This window comes from Dermacentor albipictus, chromosome 2 (assembly GCF_038994185.2).
Source record: "Dermacentor albipictus isolate Rhodes 1998 colony chromosome 2, USDA_Dalb.pri_finalv2, whole genome shotgun sequence".
NCBI classification, from domain to species: domain Eukaryota; kingdom Metazoa; phylum Arthropoda; class Arachnida; order Ixodida; family Ixodidae; genus Dermacentor; species Dermacentor albipictus.
Genome location: NC_091822.1, coordinates 21,427,707 through 21,450,078, shown reverse-complemented (window position 1 = coordinate 21,450,078; position 22,372 = coordinate 21,427,707). Strand labels below are relative to the sequence as shown.

At 47.4% G+C, this 22,372-nt stretch overlaps 1 protein-coding gene across 4 annotated transcripts in view; it reads right to left on the bottom strand.

The window, feature by feature from the left end:
- Window positions 1-22,372, bottom strand: part of LOC135897949 (PHD finger protein 12) — a 172,957-nt gene that overhangs the window by 134,173 nt on the left and 16,412 nt on the right. For all 4 annotated transcript variants that reach the window (XM_065426662.2, XM_065426661.1, XM_065426660.2 and 1 more), the window contains exons 4-5: window positions 16,813-16,945; window positions 2,673-3,008 (exon numbers count right to left, since the gene is read on the bottom strand). In XM_065426662.2, coding sequence (XP_065282734.1) covers window positions 2,673-3,008; window positions 16,813-16,945 — 469 coding nt within the window. The remainder of the gene's footprint in view (window positions 1-2,672; window positions 3,009-16,812; window positions 16,946-22,372) is intronic.

Genomic DNA, 22,372 nt, shown 5'->3' with positions numbered 1-22,372 from the left:
AGTTGATGCACTCTCCCGCGTCACCTCCCTCGGCACTTCTACATCAACTGTGGTGTGGAAATGTCTAGCTTGGGTGCAGATGGAAGACCCTGAGCTGCAAGCGCTGCGTGACCATCCCCGTTCCCACCGTCTACAACTCGTACCTCACCCGTTTGTGCCTGGCTCGCTCTGGCGTGACATGTCAATGGCTGCACCTGGCCCCTTCATTCTGGCTGTCTTCTGTCATGTGGTGTTCTAATCCCTTCACAACATTTGCCATCCCAGCATCCGAGCCACAGAGTGTCTCATTACACAGCTCTACGTCTGGCTAAGCATTAAACACCGACGTTCGCCAGTAGGCACGTTCGTGCCTCGTGTGCCGGACCGCCAAAGTGACCCGCCACACCAAGACTCCCATGCAGTCTTTCTTGCCACCTGGCTGTCGTTTTGACCCCATCCATCTTGATTTGGTTGGACCATTTCCTCCCTCTCATGACTGCCAGCACATTCTAACAATGATAGACTGCTTCACCTATTCGCCTGAAGCCATGCCCATTCGGACACCACTGCAGAAACGGTTGCCAAAGCCTTCGTTTCAGCATGGGTTTCCCACTTCGGCTGCCCCAGAATTGTGACCACTGATCGGAGCTGGCAATTTGACTGTACTCCTTTCACTTCCCTCAACCGCCTGTTTGGCGCTAAAGACTGCCTTACCATTGCATATCATCCCAGTGCGAACGGCATGGTTGAGTGGCTCCACCACCAGCTCAAGGCTGTCCTCACTGTGCGCCTGGATCGGGAGCACTGGGTCGACCACCTTCCTATGGTGCTTCTCAGCCTATGTGCTGTCCTTCATTGCGACCTTGACTGTTCTCTGGCCTAACTCATCTGTAGTGCACCCCTGTGGCTTCGTGGAGACTGGTTCGTTCCTTCGGAACCGTCGCTCCAGCCACTAAAGTAGATTCAATGCCTACAGGACTAAATTCAGCAACTGTGCCCTGTCCTCAATCTTCGAACCACAGCATCTTTGTGTATTCAGACCTTGCGTCTTCGACCCACATTTTTCTCAGACAAGACGCTGTAAAGACACCTCTTACACCCTCCTACGATGGGCCACACCGTGACCTCCAGAAGACACCGAGGTCCCCCACCATCCTATCAAATGGCTGCAAAGAGGTAGTCTCATTAGACTGCCTCAAACCAGCCTAACTCGCTATACTTCCCACGGAGCTCCCCGCTTATGTTGCCGGCATATCCGCGGATCTGCATGTAACCAAGACAGCACCATCTCCACTTTGTCAACGAGTACATTTCGCTGTTCCGTATGGGTGGTATGCCCACCGATGCCGCTACGTGCACACACTAAAGGTCGGCGCTCTTGGTCGACATTGCGAAAGATGACGAAAATAAAGTTGCGTGGCACGTGCCAGTCTGTTATAAAAGCCTGCTACGCTGATCGTCTGGTCCTGGCACTCTGCTGCAGCCTCTTGGTTCGCGATAAGAACATGGTCATGTTCACAGAACAGATGACCCATCTTTTCTTGCAAGCCGACCAAGAAATGTTGAAGGAAAAAAGTTCACTTCCTTATGTGGAGCATAAATATTCTGGGGTTTTACGGGCCAAAACTACAATCTGATTATGAGGCAGGCCACAGTAAATGATTCTGGAATAATTTTGGCCACCTGAGGATCTTTAACGTGCCCCAGTGCTTGGGACATGGGCGGTATTGAATTTGGCCCCACTGAAATGCAGTTGCCATGGCCGGGACTTGATCTCGCGACCTCATGCTTAGTTGGGGGGCGTTGACACGGCATTGACACATGTACAGAGGGGGGCATTGACATGTGTACTTGTTTATCCTTTTTCCAGAGTCCGCATTTCACTTGCTAACACCTTAAAGTTATCATTCAGTGTAAGATGTGCCTGCATGATTTGGAACCCACTCGAATGTTATCATGAATTTTATCTGTCTATGTTCTCTTCGGACCTTGCGCAATAAGAGTGCATACGAGACATGAATAGTCTTGCACTTTCTGGAAGGTATGCAAGCACCAGCGATTACACTGGAACCTTCGACGAGTCAGGTAAAAAAGCCGACACACTTGACTCGTAGATGACATTTCAACGATCAACGAGTGTGCTTGCCGCTATCATTGTGCTCCTTGTTTTTCTAGGCACAGGTTCACCTAATAAACAGCTAGCTTCACAACTTGCATTGTTCACTGTCAATACCATGCGACAATATTCATATTTGATTTTGGAAAACGATATGCATATCTGATTTACCTTGGCACTATTTCACAGACAGTAATGATACACCAAGTGAGCTTACATGACACCACTTAAATAAAAGAACCCTCATGTGCTGAACATGCTGATAAAAATGAAAGCGATACCACCGGAAAAGCATTGGCACTACTCAGCGTAGGAAAACAAGAGCAGAATGTGCATATGCGTGCACATAGCTTTGCATGTGCTAAAAGTTGTTGTCAAGTATAGCTAGCCCCCTCTATGTGGTCTGAACACGAACCCTTGGTTGTCAGTTTTTTGGAGTAGCTTGAGTGCAATACGAGGTATGTTTATGGTTTTGGCACAGCAAGTTGAAAACATAGCACTTAGGCGCAATTGGCACAGCAGGACCACCCTTGGAGGAATCAGAGTGTGGCACAGCGAAATATTCTTGTCGTCACACCTCTTTGGCAGTGCGTGCGGCCAGGGCCAATTGCAGAGCCACCAGGGAGGCCAGCCACAGCTCCTGCTCATCCTGCTGCTGCTGCTGCTGTGCTGCCAAGGAGGACAAGGACAGAGGCGGTGGCCGGCGGCGGTAGTGGTCGCGCACGGCCCTCGGGATGTGGGCACGATACAGCCGGGGCCTCTGGCGCTTGAGCCGGAAAGGCGGATGTGGCCGGTGTGCCCGTGCCAGGAATGCCAGCTTCACTGCATCCTGGTTGAGCCGGCTGCCTCCCCCAAATCGGTCCCACAGCCGCACCCGCTCAGTCAGGCTCACGGAATTGAGCAGCTTCTCCTCCTGCAGACAACACAGTGTTTGCGAAATCATCTCCGTTGCATCACAACTAAGACTTAACCATATTTTGGTCAACAGACAAAGCAGGGTAAGCTCTATGGCATGTCACCACTGGGACTGTGTTGTATCGTACGCAAAGCATCTTCCACCTTTCTTGGCGATGAAAAGCCCACCCTCGCCCATCTTCTGAAGATAAGCACGTGGTTGTTCTTCCTCTGCACCTAGCACGGCATGTAGTGAATAAGGCACTCAACGGCACATGGTGTCAGAAGCAAACAATGAACCGACACTTACCTGTAATTAATGATAGCCCTTATCACAACACAAGCATCAGGATGGGTCCGCTGCTTACTGGATAGTCCTTACGATGATGATAATCTAGTGCTTCGTGGCGCAAGGGCCAGTATGGCCAAAGAACGCCAAGCCAGTACTAGCGAGTTTGAAGTGAAGCAGTGAATCATGAGAGGTGGATGTGATGGGGCTGTAAAGTGCCTAAAAAATGGTTGCTGCAAAGTTCATAAAACCTCTATGTGATAAAATTATGGCAAGAAATAATGAAGTGTGCCATGTACACGAAAAATACATTGTGAAAGAATGGCGATATGCTGAAAATATGCCAGAAGCAAAAATTTTTAAAAAGCACCGCTGCCTTAACAGAGCCCTTGAAACGAAAGGGTCTGGAGGCGCATGCTACAGAAAACAACTCTCAAAGCAGCATCCTCTAGAGAGAGGATGCACTATGAATTTCTTGGGCTAATAACACGCAAGACCACATTCTCCAAAAAACCCAGGATTGCTTTGGCGTTAAAAAGCGCCTCTTCACTGAGAAACATAGCGAGATGAAGAGGGACACGATAGCGGTGTGCTAGAGGAAAATGTTCTTTCCTCTCTCTTTTGGCTTCCCAACACACCACAAGAATGTGGAGGATGGTCAGCCTCTCACCATATCTACTACAGGTTAGGGGCTCGTCACCGTGAGTACCATATGTGTGTCCTATTCTGAGACGACAGACTAGGACATCAATTCGTGGTGTTTTCATAGCGGAGGGCCAGAAACCTAACTTCAACTCAATCATGTGAAGCTTATCGTTCATTTCAGGATACCACAAGTGTTGCCAGTGGCTTCGCAGTTTGTTTTGTAGGAAAGGCTTCAGATCTGTGGAAAAGGTAGCAGCGGAAGGATTAATACTTTGCGGTGCTACTGATTTGGCCATTTCGTCAGCAAGCACTACCCTCGATTCCTTTATGACCAGGAACCTAGCATATTCTTACGAGCCACTAATCCTGCGGACAGACACGTATCGTTTCGCTTACAAATGCTGGCTATACCCACTAAGATGTTGCATAACAGACAAGAAAGAGGACGAGCTGTGCCCCGACGCGCCCTTTTTGTTGTGGTGCCCCTAGCTACCACTGCGTAAATATTGTAGATGAACCCCTTTTCACATCTCCCCGTAACAATATTATTATGTCTGTGAGATAAATAAATGTTGCACAAGAGTGAGTAAAGCTAAAGAAAAAACAGGAATTTTATCCTTCAGTAAAGACATTAACTCTTTTGCAAGACTTAATGAGTCTGAATATTAGTGCTGATGATGTATGGATTTTATTGGTGCAAGTGCCAGATATGGCCAAAGAGCACCATGCAAAAGATAATAAATGAACTGTCGATGGCAGAAGATGACGGCGGCAAAAACGGCAGCAAAAATCGGCACACCGCAGCCTAGCAGGTCATCAGTGCTGTTCGCATTTGAGCTCATTGAGGTAGGTGGCAGTTCTGCATCTTCAGTTGCAGGGTCATTCGGACTGCGAGGGCACCTGCGTTGGTGCCATTTGAAGCGAACTGCCTATGAGTTCACGGGAAAGACTTCTAGGAGCCAGCAGAGAGCTGTCTGAAACGCAATCTAAACAAACAAGCACAGAATGGCAGTACACTATTCGAAACGCAAACTTATCAAATAGAATGGCGAGAGCAGGGGGGGTATTCTGTAAGAGTCCACCTAGTGGACTGTCCATTTCAAACGCCGCTGACTGGCTTGGGCCGCTCGTCTCCTCCACGCTCACACAGCTCCATCTAATCAGCACGTCAGCAGAGGGCCGAAATGGACAGTCCACTAGGTGGACTCTCACAGAACAGCCGGACAAGGATGTGATGATTGCGATTTTGGTGTAGCCTATAATTCAGGCAAAGCCTCCAAGATTGGCATTTGCAGTTAAATCTCTGAGGCGTAAGGCTCCGTCCAAGGCAAGGCCTCAGAGATTACTATCTAGCGTGTAATCCCTGAGGGATTACACGCTATGTACGAGACATCGATTACACTCGATGTCTCGTCAAGATTGCCAGAGGAGATTATGGCGGCAGAGTTGGCGTACGCTACAGTCACAGACAGAGTTCATATAATTGAATGTAGAGCTGGCTGCTGTCCAAAATATTCGTGGTCTTTACACATTAAATCTGTGGGGCCGGGCCGTTGGCAGTGCTGGGAAGCTGTCCGAATTACCAAGCATGTACGGATTATCAGTGTCCGATTTATCGGTCGGTGACTGTATATCGTTCCAATCCTTCTCTAAAGCATAAACTTCCAATAAGGCTTGCTCTGAATGCGCCAGCGGCCAAGTGGATGCCTGCCTAGATGGTGAATGGGATCTAGCATCTTTAGTGCGCTAGGGGCGAACTGATATACTACAGCACCATTGCCAAAGACTATAGCCGAGTTCTTGGCAGAGGCAACAACGATCGAGACAACTCTTGAAATGCGCACTAGGTCATATAATTGCCAAGCGTTTATGCTGCTGCGCAAAATCTAAGTAATGGGCTCCGACGACCTCTGAGGAACCATCAGGACCATTTTGCTTGAAGAACTGCACAAGATCATGCCTTTGTCGCAACCACGGGTGGCCTTGGTCACTGACACGGTCAAGGATGAACTACGACAGTTTCTGGTAGGTTCTGAAGGTCAGCCCGAATCACTGCCTCCCGTGCCAAAAGCGATGACCTATGCCGCTGTCAGGTCCCCCTCCACAACTATAAAAAAAATTTTAATTATGGGGTTTTACGCGCCAAAACCCCTTCCGGATTATGAGGCACGCCATAGTAAAGGACTCCGGAAATTTCGACCACCTGGGGTTCTTTAATGTGCACCTAAATCCAAGTACATGGGTGTTCTCGCATTACGCTCCCCTCGAAATGTGGCCACTGTGGCCGGGATTCGATCCCGCAACCTTGTGCTCAGCAGCCTAACACCATAGCCACTGAGCAACCACGGCGGGTCCCCTCCGCAACTATGCTAGGGCCCTGTAATGCCACAATTCCGTCATCCACCACCGTTGCTGCCAGCATGCCCACCCATTGTCCGTGCAAACTACCTCCTTGTTGTGCCTGCAGCAGTCCGGTCAGAAGTCCTGCACACCCTGCACGACGATCAGACAGCCAGGCACCTCGGGTTTTCCTGTACACTCAGAAGACTACAAGAGAAGTGTTAGTGGCTGCGCCTGACGCCGACGTAACCCATTACGTCAAGTCACGCCATGACTGCCAGCGAGGAATGACACTACCGACAAGTACAGCAGGATTACTACAGCCGAGCGAGCCTCTTTGCCAGCCATTTCAGGAGATTGGGATAGATTTGTTGGGGCCCTTTCCTATGTCAACATCTGGAAATAAGTGGATTGTCGTGGCGATGGACTTCCTCACCCACTTCGCTGAAACGAAAGCTTTGCCAAACAGTAGTGCAACAGAAGTGGCGAAATTCTTCGTCGACAACATCCTGCTGCGACATGGTGCCCCAGCAGTCCTCATTACCGACAGAGGTGCAGCATTTACTGCAGAGCTCACCTAAGCCATTCTGCAATAAAGCCAGACAAGCCACAGGAGTGCAGCTGCCTACCACCCGCAGAGGAATGGTCTTATGGAGTGGCTGAACAAGATCCTTTGCCAACATGCTTGCAATGCATGTCAATGTCGAGCACAGGACATGGGATGCTGTCTTGCCATACGTTACCTTCGTTTACAACATGGAAGTGGAAGAAACAATGCAAATCACGCTGTTCAAGCTGGTTTATGGTAGGAACCTGACGATGCTCGACACCATGCTGCCACCCGTTACCCACGAAGTTAATCTCGACATAGCCATACACCTACCTATATACACCTACCTACCTGCAGCGCACCAAAGAAACCTGACAGCTCGTCTGCCTGCGCATGAAGTACCAACAGAGGACTGACAGCTGACATTACAATCTTCGATGATGCTACATGGAGTAGCAGCCCGGCAACCATGTTTGGGTTTGGACTCCAATACAATGACGAGGGATTAGCGAGTAACTGTTGCAACGCTATTTCAGACCTTACAAGATCATCCGATGTATCGGCACACTGGACTATGAGGTCATGCCAGACAGCATTTTGCAATCACAGCAGCACAACAAACCGCCTGAAATCATCCACATGGCACGCCTTAAGCCTTTCTACGCCTGCTGATGAACTTCGGGACTTTGTTGTTTTGTTGTTATTGACGTTTTTTACGAAGGGTATTTTTGTTTTTGCGCTCTTCTCTTTGCAGCATCAGGACAAGCTTTTTAAGAGGTGGGCCTTTACATATGTGCTTGTTTATCTTTCTTCATGTTAAGATACATGTTAAGATCCATGTTAAGATACATGTTAAGATGCATGTTAAGGGTTGGGTGCCCGTCTGCATGATCCAACACTACCCTTCAGGATATTAAAATTCCTCACAATAAACAAATTACCATTTCAGTTCCAGCGATCTCAGGTGATGTGCAGCTCGGAGGGTCATACTCAAGCTCACAGGAACAGAGGAACTACTTAAAACTGTTCGACTTATCTCATATTGCAGAGCCCAAGGATTATGACTTTTGAAATCTAATATCCAAATTCAGTGCAATCTTTTCCACTCCCAGCACAGACATCGACCACTGTGAGATAATAAAGCACAGAGTCTCCACACATGATGCCATAGCCATCTAAAAAGGGCGTACAGAACCCTATTCTCAAAAAGATACAAGATGGACCGGCAGGTCGGTGAACTACTCGAGAGAGGAATCATTGAGCACTCGACGTCCCTGTCGGGCACACCAGCATTTTTGGTAGAAAAACAGATGATTCCTTCTGTTTCATAGTTGATTACGGGGACTTAAGCCTAGTGATGCACACAGACCCCTACACACTGCCGAATACAGTAGAATTTCATTCATACGTGTTGGGAAAAAAAACGTGAGAAAAAGCTGTAACCAGGAAAACGTATGATCCAAAGTAACTAAAAGAAGTTGACAGACTAAATAGAGTTGGCATCTGCGTAATGCAAATCGTTGCAGCACGAGATATGTTGTTTTCCCGCATAGCTCCCATCTCCTGCTCTTCGGCTTCGTCGCTTGGCTTAATGGCAACAATCGGTATGCTTGCAGGGTAGTATGAGAGATGGCGCGAGTATTCCTCTTCTAACACCGCCTAACGGCGGGGTTACTTGGGCGCAAAAGGAGAAGGCTCTTGTTCTTTGGCTCGGGGTCGGCAAGTGGCGCGGATGTACCGCACGTGCGTGGATCCATGCTTCTGCGAGACTGTCTTACGAGGCCTATACCGAAATGGATGAACACAATCGTTTGAACAAGCCACCGTTTGCGTGACTGTACGCACGAACGACCAGACGTTAGTTCCAGCATGGGGCGAACATATTCGCTCGCTATCCGGTCGTGGTGAGTTGGACTTCCGCAATTTGTCGCGCGCCCATTGGCATTTTTTGTGGATAGCAACTCGACTAGCAGACATTGATTTATGAAAGGTGCAATATATGCCCTTGCGATTGTTTGTACTACTGTGCTGTCGTTCTTTTGTCCCAAGAGCGTGGGTGAAAATCCCACATCTGGCTGGCCAAAGTGGACCTCTTGGGGCATCGGACGATAGCTTTAACAGTTTTGCTTCGTTTGAGACCTTTGCTTCAACCATAGGGCTAATGTGGATTCTTGAGCGAGGTGACGGTTGCTGTAGTAGTGTGTTTGAACTCTTCAACATGCTAAGCCTCTTTGCAAGTGTTTTTTAATTACACTCATCGGTACGAGGGCCATGTGGTCTGCATCCTGGGAGAGCTAGGCTTAGCGCCCGCAGAGCACTGGCACGCCCGAAGCGAGCGAGTACGGAAGCCTCATAGATGGTCCGAATTTCTTATGCAAATAGCTGCTTCAATCTCTTTAACGTTGATGGACTTGCAACTCTGGGAGCCGGGTGGCTGCGGGCCATGGGTGCCGCGGGCCACGGGTGCCGTTACGGGCTGACTGCTACTGTGGCCTGGCACCGAGTGCTCCGACACTGTCTGGGACGGTGGGTGCCTTCAACTCAGATGCTGTGTGCACCATGCAGGGAGGACCACCTAACAGAGCTGCACGTCTCCTTGCGGCTGCCTGTTTTGCACGCATTTTGGGTGTTGTTTTTGGATGCTGGTTGTTGTCAGGGTAGCGACGCTTTGTAACACGACGACGTCGACGTCAATGTAACAACATTGACGTCGACATCTCAATAAACACCACAACAATACCACGACCACAAACACACTGACGGAATGAAGAAAAAAAAAATCACGCAGGAACTCCTCTGGGAGTAGTCTAAGTATGTGTAAGCAACATGCCACTTGCTCATCTCCACGCAGCCCGGTGTCATTGTCAATGTTATTAATCCGGCCAGCAAAAATGACAACACTGCGGTGACGCGAACGGCGCAAGGTGCATTGATAACACAAGCAAAGTACTGCATGTGCCGACCCCCAACGACTGTATGAGCAGGAAATACGTCATGGTGGCTATGTTTTAACATCACTATTGTTAGCAGGTGTCGTCTGGGTGTCGCAACTCGTGAATCGAACGTCTGCGCACATGCGATTTTGCCCATTTTGTGCCTGTGCATGTAGAACAAAGAAGAAAATAGTATGCACTAACTGTTAAGTGGGCACTGAGCAACTACGGCTTATGCAGTCAGCCAATATATGGGGGCTGGGTGGGGGAATCTTCGAGAGTATGTTTAAACCGTAATTACACATTAACCGGGCACGTATTAATGCAGTTTGACTGTATTCTTTTGTTACTTCATCCTTATTATGTGTGGTTTTGGTTTCACTCTTGTGTTTGTTGGCAGCATTGGGATTATCCTTCTTAAGAGGGGGGTATTGACGTGTGCACTTGTTTGTCTTTATCGGGTGACCACATTTCACTGTCCAACAAATGTTATTGCTCAGGGCAGAGTGCGCCTGCATGTATCGGAAGTTTCTCGAACGTTATCGATAGTTCTATCTGCTGTCTAGTTACCAAACCTTGTGTAATCTGATTGCATTTTTGAACGACACGAATTGCATGGCCCTTTCTGGAAGACACGCGGGCACCAGCGATTACTCCAGAACCTTTGATGACTCATGTTTAAAAGCCAACGTGCTTGACCCACTGATCAGATTTTCAACGATCGCCAACTGTGTTCGCTGCTATCGTTGTGCTTTAAGTGTAACCTGTTTTTGTGCAGACAAGTTTGCCTAATAAAACACAAGTCTCGTCAGTGACAGTTTTCCTGCTTTCTTCACTGTCACTATTACGTGGCAATATGAGTGAAATACAGGCAGATGAAGAAAACGTGTTCCTGGGAGATGCTTAGAGTAGGATGAAGATTGCACTATGCTGGGAAGCATAGTGCCAAGCATAGTGCAAGCATCATGGCAACGCCCATAACAGATCTCTAGAAGTCCTGAGTCGAACACTGCTGCATGTCACGACAATGAGTCAGCCAACGCTCTGTACTAGAATGTTGTAATGAGAGCATGATGGGTGTGCAGTGGGCTCATTTGCAGAGTGAGCCCACATGGACAGGCACTGCCATAGTGAATCAGCCCATTGGACTTCTTAAAAAAAAAGTATTTTTGCAGTTAAACTAATTTGCACCATGCCCCCATTTGCTTTCGTTGTGCCTTTGCTCATTACAAATTCACATTCCTTGCAACGAAGAGGTTGGCTGCAAAGCTTTGTCATTCAGTGGCTGATCTTATGTCACATGCTAATTGCGTCGTGACTGGAGCATGTCAAATCTGGCACATATTCACAGGTGTCATGGAAAAAATGAAGCAAAGAATCACGTCTGCCCCTGCATGGCTAGCAATGTATTCAATTTGCTTTGAATATGAGAAAGTTCAGAATGCCTCATTTTTGAATCGAGTATGAAACCTAAAATTTAATTATTAGACTGGTATTTGATATTTCCCAATATTCGCACACCTCTAATAACTTTGAAAAGGAGGAAGAAAAACAAAGTTGCCGTGCTTCATGGGTTGCCTGGCTGACACATAATTAAGTTACATGGATAACTCTTCAGTTAAAGTGAAAACGAAAGCTGTTATAGATATGCACAACTTAGTTGCAAAAATTTTATTGTACTTTTGGATTTGAACATGAAGAAAACAGTTAATTTTGTCAATCTGATGGAACTTTTGTCAATCTGATGGTGTTAGTTTTCAGAGAATAAGTGACAGCCATACTTGAAATTTGGCACCTGAGACAAACATTTTATTTTATTCGCAAGAAAAAATTGCTGCAAAAATGCATGCACTAAGTGTCACTGATAGTTATTGCAATATATTTGATAACACTAGAACAGCAAGAATGTTGATAGCTCTATCAACAGCAAACATTAGCAAATCAGCGCACTGCCACTTAAAGCACTATAAATAGTTTATAAAGGCATCAATATTTTCAACAGTCGATTTATCGATATTTTTGCATCACTAATCACCCTCGGCACCGGCAATACGGGCGCCGCACCACTGGCAACGGTTGCCGCCTCCGAGGTGGGTGGTGCTCCGCTGGAAGTAACTGGTGCTGCCGCTAGTCCTCCTGCGGGCTGGAACTCTGAAGTGGCAGTCGAGGGTGCTAGCCAGGTCCCGAGGCGAGGCCTGACATGGTCGGCGTGTCTGTGCCACGTGGCCCTGTCTGGCATACGGACGAGCAGGGATGAGGCGCTGGCAGGAGACACCACCTGTCCGGCGAACCAGGGTGAGCCAGGATGGAAGTTCCTGGTGAAAACTGGAGCTCCCGACTCCGGCAAAGGCCCGGGACGGCACCCTTGGTCAGCAGCCAACTGCTTCAGGAGCACTGTGGATCGGAGGTCCGAATGCAAGACGTCAAAGTGTGTCTTGACCATCCGACCCAGCAGGAGCTCACAGGGAGCATGGCCAGTGACATCGTGGGGTGTGGTCCAGTACCGGAACAGTATCCGGGCAATCTGCATCCAGAAATCCCCAATCTGGCTTTTCTTGAGCTTGTCCTTGATGGTTTGCACCGCCCGCTTGCTCAGCTGCACCGTTTGAAGCAGGGTGGTATGGCAGAACCATCATCCGGTGAATTCCGTTCTTCGTCTGCCAGGCCCGGTACTCAGTGCTGGCAAAAGCAGGACCATTGTCGGACACGATGACATGTGGCAACCCCTGGGCAGCAAAGACCTGTCATAGCGCTGCAATGGTCGCGCCTGCTGATGGAGTGGTGACAGGTAGAACCTCCACCCACTTCGAAAAAGCGCCCACTATTACCAGGAAGTAATGGCCCTTGAAAGGCCCCCCAAACTCCACATGCAGGTGGGACCAGGGTCTCTGTGGGAATGGTCAGGGGGTGATTCCTGCATGGCGTGAGGCCTGCTGATGCTCCTGACAGATTTGGCAGCTCTGCACCATGTGGCCGATGTCCTGTTCCAGGCCAGGCCACCAAACATGGGACCGGGCCACCATCTTGGTCTTTACCACGCCAGGATGACCCACTTGCAGCAAATGTAGGACCCTGGACCGGAGACTTTGTGGGATCACCACCCTGGAACCCCCCAGTAGGCAGCCCTGTTGCAAGCTCAGCTCAGCAGCCTTGTGGCTATAGGCCTGCTGAACCAATTCCTCCCCATGGGAATTACCACCTTGACCACCTGAGACACGACTGGGTCCCGGCTGGTCGCTTGTGATACCACAGATCTGAAGGGCACCTCCGGGTAAGCGTGCTCCAGCATGAACACTTCAGCAGGTTCTGGAACAGCATCAGGCACCTCTGGCAGGGCCAGGCGGCTCAGGGTATCAGCAGGTCCAAGGTCCTTTCGCGGATGGTAAACCAGCTGGTAACTAAGCCACCAGCCTCAAGGCCCAGCATACCACTCGAGGTGATGCCTGCATGGGAACTGCCTTGTCAGGCCCCAGCAGCCCCAAGAGCGGCTTGTTGTACGTTACTGCCTCAAACTTCCGGCCCCACAGGTACTGGTGGAAGCGTTCGACATTGAACATGAAGGCCAGACCTTTCTTGTCCAGCTGGCTGTAGCGTTGCCCTGCAGCATGAAGCCGACGAGAAGCAAACGACACAGGGCGTTTCTGGCCATCCTTGTCCCGGTGTACCAGGACCGTATGGCGACGCATCTACGATCCGAACGACAGGCTTGGCAGGATCGAAGTGTACCAGCACTGGAACCTTGGTGATTAGCTCTATGCTGCACTGAAAGGCCCGGTCCTGCTCCTTCTTCCAGACCCATTGCTCTAGAAAAAAGATGATGCACATTCCTGTGCCTGGTGTATGTGCCCTGTCCTGGCAGTGGCACCCTGCCATGTATCATCATTAGTCCTGGCACATGCTCTACATTACTATCAGCATGCTCCCATTTCACCAAACACTGAGTGCTACACTATGAATGATAGCAAATATTGCGGCCCTATTCTGTGCTTTCCTGTGCACTTCTGATGCTTCCGCTCTCAGTGGCATTCCAACTCTCCATGTTGCGATGATTGCCAAAGCTGTTTTACCTCCATTCTATAGTCGTATACAACTTTAGAAAAAAGGGGGCATTTACTACTCCGAGGCGGATGCACACGACCATCCACCAATGGGTGCGCACTCTGGATCGACGTCATGAGCCGGACGGCCGGTGACCCCGCCGTCGGAGAAGATGGCCGCCCGGGCTTCGAACTAGGCCAAGTCGTGTCAGCTGTGTGCGTTACAGTAACAGCTGTGTGCGTTACAGTAAATTCCCAGACTGTTTGTGATTGTCTATCATGCCGGAAATGTTACTGCAAGCTTACGACGTGGCATTTGTGCCTCGTGCGTTTATTCTAAGCCGTGATCCGGCGAAGAAACATTGCAGCGAGCATCGCTAACGCTGCGCTACACTTTGCCTGAAAACAGGATCCCACGGCGACCGCTGCGAACACACATCTTGCCTGTTTGTTCCATGTCTTTTTTATATCACTCCCTAGTGAAGTTACGACGAGAAAAGTTTGCCAAAGTCTGGTGCCTACTGTCAGCGGCGGGTGTGCTCGTGTAGTGTCGCTGCGTTTCTCGTCGGACGGGGTGAAGTGACGGAGCAAAACCATTCTCAGGAGAAGTGAGAAAAGCATGCGCATATGAAACAAACCTACGAGCATCTCAACAGAAAATATTTGCAAGAGAAGCCTCCAACACAAAGATTTGTCGCTGTCAACTAAGCGTGAACGATTGTTGTCAGCAGTGAGATAGCCGAGCGTCTAACGGCGGTGTTCGAGCGTTGTGTAGCACCGTCAATTGATTGCTTTCCACCAGTGCTCACCGCGCGCGCAAGGTGTAGAATGAGTGCTGTGGCAGAGTCACGCATAAGTTGTGTTCCAGCGCTCGATATGGTTTCCCACAACGTAGCTTCACGCTGCTTTTCGATTCTCGTGATATGTTGCAATTAAAAATTCCCAAGACAGTGTTAAGAGAACGGTTAAAAAAAACAAAAAAAACATACGAGATGGTAGGCACAGCAGCTTGTGAACCCGCTCCTATAATACCTATACCCGCGTCTGTTTGTAAATGTGTGTATGTTTTCTTGCATTCGTCAATTTTTTTATTTATTTCCCACATTTCTTTATATTTGAGTTTTTCTTAGTTTTCGTGTTTGTGTTTGAATGCGTGCCTGCTTCCATGCGTGTTTGCGCTTACTCTTATTTCTGTCCTTTTATTGTATATTAGCATTTGTTTTTGCTAGTTTTCTTTCAGCAAAGTCTTTACACATTTTCATTAACCAATCTCATTCAAAGCACCAACTCCTGTACACTGCAGGGCTGGCCTCTTCCATCTCATTAAAACCTTTCTCACTGGTCTACCTCGTCTTCTCAATCTGTCTACTCACTGTGTTTTCTGTCCTTGCGTCTTGTTTTGTTGCTGCAATGTGATTAACCAACTCCCGCAAAACAAATTTTGATCGCCTATGAAAACAGAAAGGTTTAGAGATACATTTTCTCAAAAGCATCATGTGGGTTGCACAGTAACTTTGCCTCTTACCTCTATTCATGTTTATGCATCGGTGCATGTGGCAGCTCGCCAGAAGTGCACATGAAAGGCTGCATATTGCGAAACAACACCTTGCTATGCTGTTGCATTTTTCATGCATTCAGTCTTAGTAAACATACGGTTTCGCTGCCTATCACATATGATGGTAAAAATGTTCAACACGAATAACATTATGCAGTGGGGTGTCAATTCCTGTCTGACGCTTTCGTCGTTGCAAAGATATTTTTCAGTGAGTGGACCCCAGCAAAGCAGTCTACTGAGAGCTTTTGCAACTGCCACCGTTTATTACTTCACAAATGTCATTGTCTGAACCTGGCCGTTGATCACTATGACGATGGCTTGAGAATTAAATAATTTCCTCAATAAAACACATTTAACTTCACTCAGCATTTTTTAGTACAAACAATGCTAGCAGAGCATAGGACAAAGGGAACCAACTGCAAGGCGCAGGGTCAAAACACAGCCCTCCTCTGGAAATCGTCCCAAACATAGCGGGAGTCATTCGTGGTGTGGGCGCCGCCGGACAAAGGAGGGGGGGTTGCATTGCTGCCGGCACTGGTAGGGGCCGAATAGCAGTCCGTGATCCGGTGGACGCTTCCGTCGTGGACGCCGTGCAGCTGCGAGGAAACCCGAGCCGTGCACGTAGTTGTGTGCCCGAAACAGGCACCATGCGGGGATGAATTCTGCCTCCACGGTCAACACACCATAGCACTGGCCTTCCGTCAGGCAAATCCCAGGACACAAACATAACACCATATACGCTTCGAGAACTCATAAGTGATCTTCTTGACCCCCGGTATCTCATTGCAGCGAAAGAAATCGTGCACACAACCTTAGCGCGCACACTGTGTCATACTTCGTGCTGCGTCTTCTTTTCTCTGCATTTCGTGGGTGCTTTCATGAGGGCGTTGACAGTTTGCCACCCGAAATATGCGAAGCTTTGACCTCCCTCCTCACCTTGAACACTGTGCTTTCGCTGACACCGAGCATCTTGAGTTTGTAATGGTCGCGATAAATGCATTGTTTTATATAAGTACTACTTGTTCAATAGAACTGATTCATTTGAAGCTCGGAACAGGAGCAGTAAATGTGCCGTGTACATGTAAACAAGTGCAAAAGCCATGCAGAGCTACTCTTTCTACTTTTGTCATTTGCAATGAAGCTAAAGAGCAGACAACTGGTAGCATTGTGGAAGGCACGGGATTATTTTTCTGTCGCGATCTGGCATGTGCTGTAGCACATGAGAGCTCTACTAAACCAGTCATCAAAATACAAAAGTCTTTATTTAAATCGAGGATTGCGCATTTCAGAAGCACGATTGTTTGAGCGGGATTATTTTAGTCGCGGAGGTAATCGGATTGGTTTGGTTTTTAATGGCACCGGATGATGCAGCACTGCAGGCGCCAGAGGCAATCTCCTGTATGAGGCGCTCCTCCTACTGCTGAGAGTCAATACCAACTGCAAAGCATTAAAAATTAAAAGTGATCAAACTTACCAAGAAGTTCTCTGCATGGTTAGGGCACATCCATCGGCCAGTAGGCAGGGAGGCAAGTGGGAACTCCAAGCAGTCGGCATGAAACAGCAGCGGGCAGTAGTCGCACTGAATTAGCGGGGCCCACCGACAGCTCCTGCATTCAGTGCACATTACGTTGTCCTCTCTAGTGGGCTGTGACACGTGGCTGAAAGGTCAGCCTCATTATCAAGGTTGACGACTGGGCGTGTTGGTATAGCATATTGGAGGTTGGAGGTTGGTCGCTACCACCCTCCCCCCTGAGTATCTTCCTGTATTTATTCCACTGACAAGGGAATAAAACGATAGTTGCAAGTAGCGCTCTGTGGTGTGTGTCTCTTCTGTGTGTATCGTCAAACTGTTGCGCATTCCAACCTCCAACAGCCTCATTATATTACGTCCACCACTTGTCTCTCTACACTGAGTGAACTCACTCACAGAAGCAATTATGACAAGCCTTGATCCCGGATATCTCATAGGGAGATTGCAAAACAGTTTGATAATTTGAATAAAATAAGTAAGAAATTACTATCTGAAAACTCCACACTTCTCTAACACATTCCTGAGATCGCCAACAAAGCAGAGAGAACTTATCAATCTTAAGGGAAAAATGAGGCATCCACCCAATCGTAGCAATTGCTACAAAGGAAATCCACATGGGTTCTTTGAAAGAGAGGCCTCACAGTTGAAGAAAAATTCATCCTGGTCCGGGACTCGAACCCGGGACCACTGCCTTTCTGGGGGCAGTCGCTCTACCATCTGAGCTAACCAGATGGCTAGCAGATGGCAAGGTGAAGTTGAATTTGTCAACAACTCGAAGCAAAGGCAAGAGCTTGATGTAATAATTCTACGGAAACCCGCAAGGTGGAGAGAAGTAATTAAGGGAAAAATGAGACATCAACCCAACCGTACCAATTGCTACCAAGGAAATCCACACAGGTTCCTTGAAAGAAAGGCCACACACTTGAAGAAAAATTCACCCTGGTCCGGGACTCGAAGTTGAAACCACCGCCTTTCTGGGCCAGCCGCCTTACCATCTGAGTTAACCCAGCAGCTAGCAGATGGTAGGGCAAAGTCGAATTTGTCAACAACTCGAAGCAAAGGTAAGAGTTTGATGTAATAGTTCTGCGGAAACCCACAAGGTGGAGACCTCCATTTTGCAGGTTGAGTCTTAATGTAAGTAGATCAGCCGTCATGCACATTACTAGAAAGCAGAATGTCTCTATATGCCCTTACATAGTTGGCAGCACTCCACTGACAACAGTTAAAGAATATAAATATCTTGGCCTAGTAATATCAGACAATCTCAGGTGCCGCTCTCGTGTTAAAGCGTTAACATCTAAAGCTTTGAAAAGACTTTTCTTCCTCCGAAGGCACCTCTATCAAATTACACGAGAAATTAAACTCATTTGAGAAAAATGAATGATTTGATTTCGTGTGTATAACTATTTGCAGTGCTTTTAATTTTAATGTCCCTTTGAAGGTGCTTGCATGTTTCGCATCTGGGGCCACAACATGTTTTTATTACGGGGGAGTGATGTTGGATGACTTTTGCGTGCACTAACATGTCTTTAAGGTTCCTGTTGCAGCGATAGGCAACCCTTGGTTCATCCGGGAACGCTTTTCTCAGACGCTCGTTACCTGATAATATTGGATGGTATTTTCGTTGGATGTTGTTTATATTTGGGAGTGCATTAGAATATTTTTGTATAAAGGCTGGCAGTCCGTCAGATTCTCATGTAGGCAGTTTCTTTGCTAATTCCGACCGTCTCTCCAATCTTGACACAACATCATAAGCTCTATCGAGAACAACTTGCGGATAGCTTTTTCTGCTAGCATTGTTTTAAGGTCACTTAGGTGATGGATATAATCGTGGTCTTCACTGCACATTCTTTTTATTCATTTTGCTTGTTCGACAAAAATTCCTTGCTTGCAGTGTCGCGGCTGATGACTGTTGTAGTCTAAATACTGCTGGCTATCCTTAGGCTTCCAGTAAAGTGACATACACAATTTTCAGTTTTCTATGTAGACCGTCGTGTCGTCGTGTAGGCGTCGTGTAGGAGAGTGGTGAGCAGTAAATTTATACTAGGGTGAAATCGATTTAAATGGCTATTCAAGTCAGTTAACACGCATGTGTTCTGTTCCCATATTATAAATATGTCATCAATGTAATGAAGATAGGTGTAGGGTTTTAAAGGGTAGGATTTCAACAGGTCTGCTTCAAACTTTCCCACAAAAATGTTCGCATACGTGGGAGCGAATGCTGTTCCCATGCTAGTGCCGAAAGTTTACAGGTGATGAATAGAATCGAATTTGAAATAGTTGAGCGTGAAAAGTAACCTAAGCAGCGGCAGGTAAATTTTAGGAACGTGCGCTTGGGGATTGATTGCAAGGGATTTAGAAACGGCTTCAATTCCTTCACTCATGGGTATCTTAGTGTAAAGGGCAGAAACATCCAAAATGACTAGAACAGCGCGGCTGGAAAGGATTTGGTTGGCGTTGATGCCGTCGATAATTCGAAGGAAGTGCAGCATGTCTTGAACAAAAGATGGGAGGGCGGTAGGGATGTTTTACAGGTGGCGATTTAAGAATTTAGATAGTGACTAAGTAGATGTGTTGTTGTTAGACATAACAGGCCGACTTAGGGTTTCTGCTGTAAATATTTCTTCGACGGGAACTTTACGTGTTTTAGGAAGAAGATAAAAGCAGCCTGCCTTTTTGTTCTTGGGCATCAAGTTCAAGTTCAAGTTCAAGTTTATTCTTCTTCTAGTACAGACTAGAAACGTCCTCCCGGGCTAAAAGCTGCCGTCAGCAGCTTGACTGGACCCAGGAGGCGTTATACATGGCAACGCGATAACAATAACTTTTTAGTACAAAAAACGTAAGCAGAAGTTTACTAAACATAAACTAAACATAAAATTGAAAAAACTGAGTTACATGCTTATGAATGGATATGTAAAAAAAAGATGCCTTTTTTTATACAAGTAAACAAATAGGCAAACAAGGAAAAACATAGACATTTATATGCATCGTTATACATGAATATATGTGTTATAGGTTAACGAAATACATCTTCAACTCTTTACGAGAGAATTTATTAGCGTGAACATGATTATTTAGCATTTTCGGCAAATTGTGTTTAATAGATTGCAACTTATACTCGGTGCGAAAGCGCGGTACAAGCCAAGGTTCAGGATTTCTTAAATGCACAGGTATGTCATGGTGCTGCAAGGTCGCTAGTGATGTAAGAAAATCTCTCCATTCTTTCCTTGCAAAATAAAATATTTGTAAAAGACGATATTCGTAGTATCGATCTACCCATATGATTTGGTATGTTTGCGATAATGTTTTTGTTGTTGATCGGGCTTCAATATTAGCAATGTGTCGGAAAAGTGTCTTTTGTAATGTAACTATTTTATTTATGTTAGTTCGCGTTGTCGTTGCCCATACTAAACTGCAGTAATTAAATTGCGAGGTGAACAATGCATGATAAATTTGTAGCTTGGCTTTTGTCGGCATGTAAGCTCTACAGCGAGATAGTACACCGGCGACTGCAGAAAACTTGTTTCTAAGGTTATTAAAATGGGCATCCCAACTCAAATGACATGAAAATATTACTCCAAGTATTTTATGTTCATTAACTAGTGCGATGTGTTTGCCTAAATAAGTGATTGAATGTTCCAACTGAAAAGGTTTGTTTCTGGCTCTGAAAAGAATAGCTTTCGTTTTAGTGGGATAATTTTTTCCCATTTGAATGTGACCAATCAGATAATTTCATTAGCAATGCATTACATCTGATAATTAGTTCGTTTGCGTCTTTTCCACAGAAGAGTATAGTGCTATCATCCGCATATATAAAGAAATCATGAAGCGATATTCAGCTTGTGTGATTAGTTCCCTGGACAGGAACTCCGCTATTGTGTTTTTCACAGCATTTCTGTGGTCTGAAGTTGGGTTAGAGTCGAGTTTTCTCTAATGGGTGTGGTTGCTCAGTTAATTGGAGGCCTCATTCTTGTACTTTTCTATAGGCCAGATTACGATACTGCTGCCTTTGTCTGTTGGTTTTATTACAATATTATTCCTTTCCACGAGTTCTTTAGGGATTTGGTACTGAGCGGGAGAAAAATTTTTGCTTTTCCGGTGATGCCACACTGACTCTAGAACTTCCTTAGAGATCAGCTTTATGTATAAATTCAGGTCTGGACACTGTTCGGTTTCCAGTGTTCACGTGCAAGGAGGTCTAAGAGAGTATGTATTGTAAGGAAGAGAACGAACGTACGCACAAAGTCAGCAGCATCGGCAGCATCAAGCGCACAGCAGAGGCTCGAGCTTGGGAACTGCTCGATGCATCCTAGAAACGGCGGTCACTACAAACCCCAATAAATCTCCTTTATAAGTGGTGGAGCCTGTGGGGTAACGTTCCATTCTACCATCCTGGAACTTCGTTCTTGGATGCTACCCTCCGCCATGCCGGACGCCGACCAGCACACTCTTCCATTGCCATCCGTCCCTTGCGCTAGCACCGTTCGCCAGCGGGAGCCTCCTATCTTCAGCAAAACCGACGACAACAACGTTGAAGAATGGCTGTCGTCCTACGAACGGGTGAGCATTCACAACAAATGGAATGACTTGGACAAACTGGCTTACTTATCATTCTACCTCGCGGGCGTGGCCAGTCTCTGGTTTAGAAATCATGAGCGGGATATCCGAACGTGGACGGCATTCAAGACGTCGATTGCAAAAGTATTTGACCGACCCGCCGTCAAGAAACTCCGAGCCGAGCAGCGGTTGCGTACATGTGCACAGGACACGGGTGAGACATTCACCAGCTATATAGAAGACGTTCTAGATTTATGCAGGCACGTGAACGCTGCCATGACAGAGCGGAAAAGATCAAGCACGTCATGAAGGGAATCGATGATGACGCATTCCAGATGCTTCTGGCCAGGGACCCGTGCACTGTTGGCGACGTCATCAGCTTGTGCCAGAGCTATGATGAATTACGCAAGCAGCGAGCTCTGACAAGGCGACATCCCACACCAAATGCGGCATCACTCTGCAGCCTGACCACCGGCCCAGAACAAGCCTCCCTGATAACCCAAATCAAGGATTTTGTGTGCGAAGAAGTCGCACAACAGCTATTTCTGGTGTCCGTTCCTCAGGAGTCTGCCAGCTCTTTGCCGTCTCATCTCCGTAACGTGATCCATGAAGAGGTCGCGGAAGCGCTGCCGGCTGTTACAGAAAAGAATCACAGAACGCTGTAATTCCGTAAATACAGAATTACAGCATTACAGAAAAGGAGTGTTTGGCCATTGTGTGGGCGCTTGGCAAGTTTCGCCCATATATATACAGCCAATCGTTTGACATTGTGACCGACCACTACGCACTATGCTGGCTGTCGACACTCAAAGATCCATCAGGCTGCCTTGCCCGCTGGGCATTGCGAATCCAAGAATATGACATCCGCATGGTTTACCGTTCCGGGTGAAAGCACTCCGACGCTGACGCGCTATCCCGATCGCCACTTCCCCCGTAGGCCAGTCAA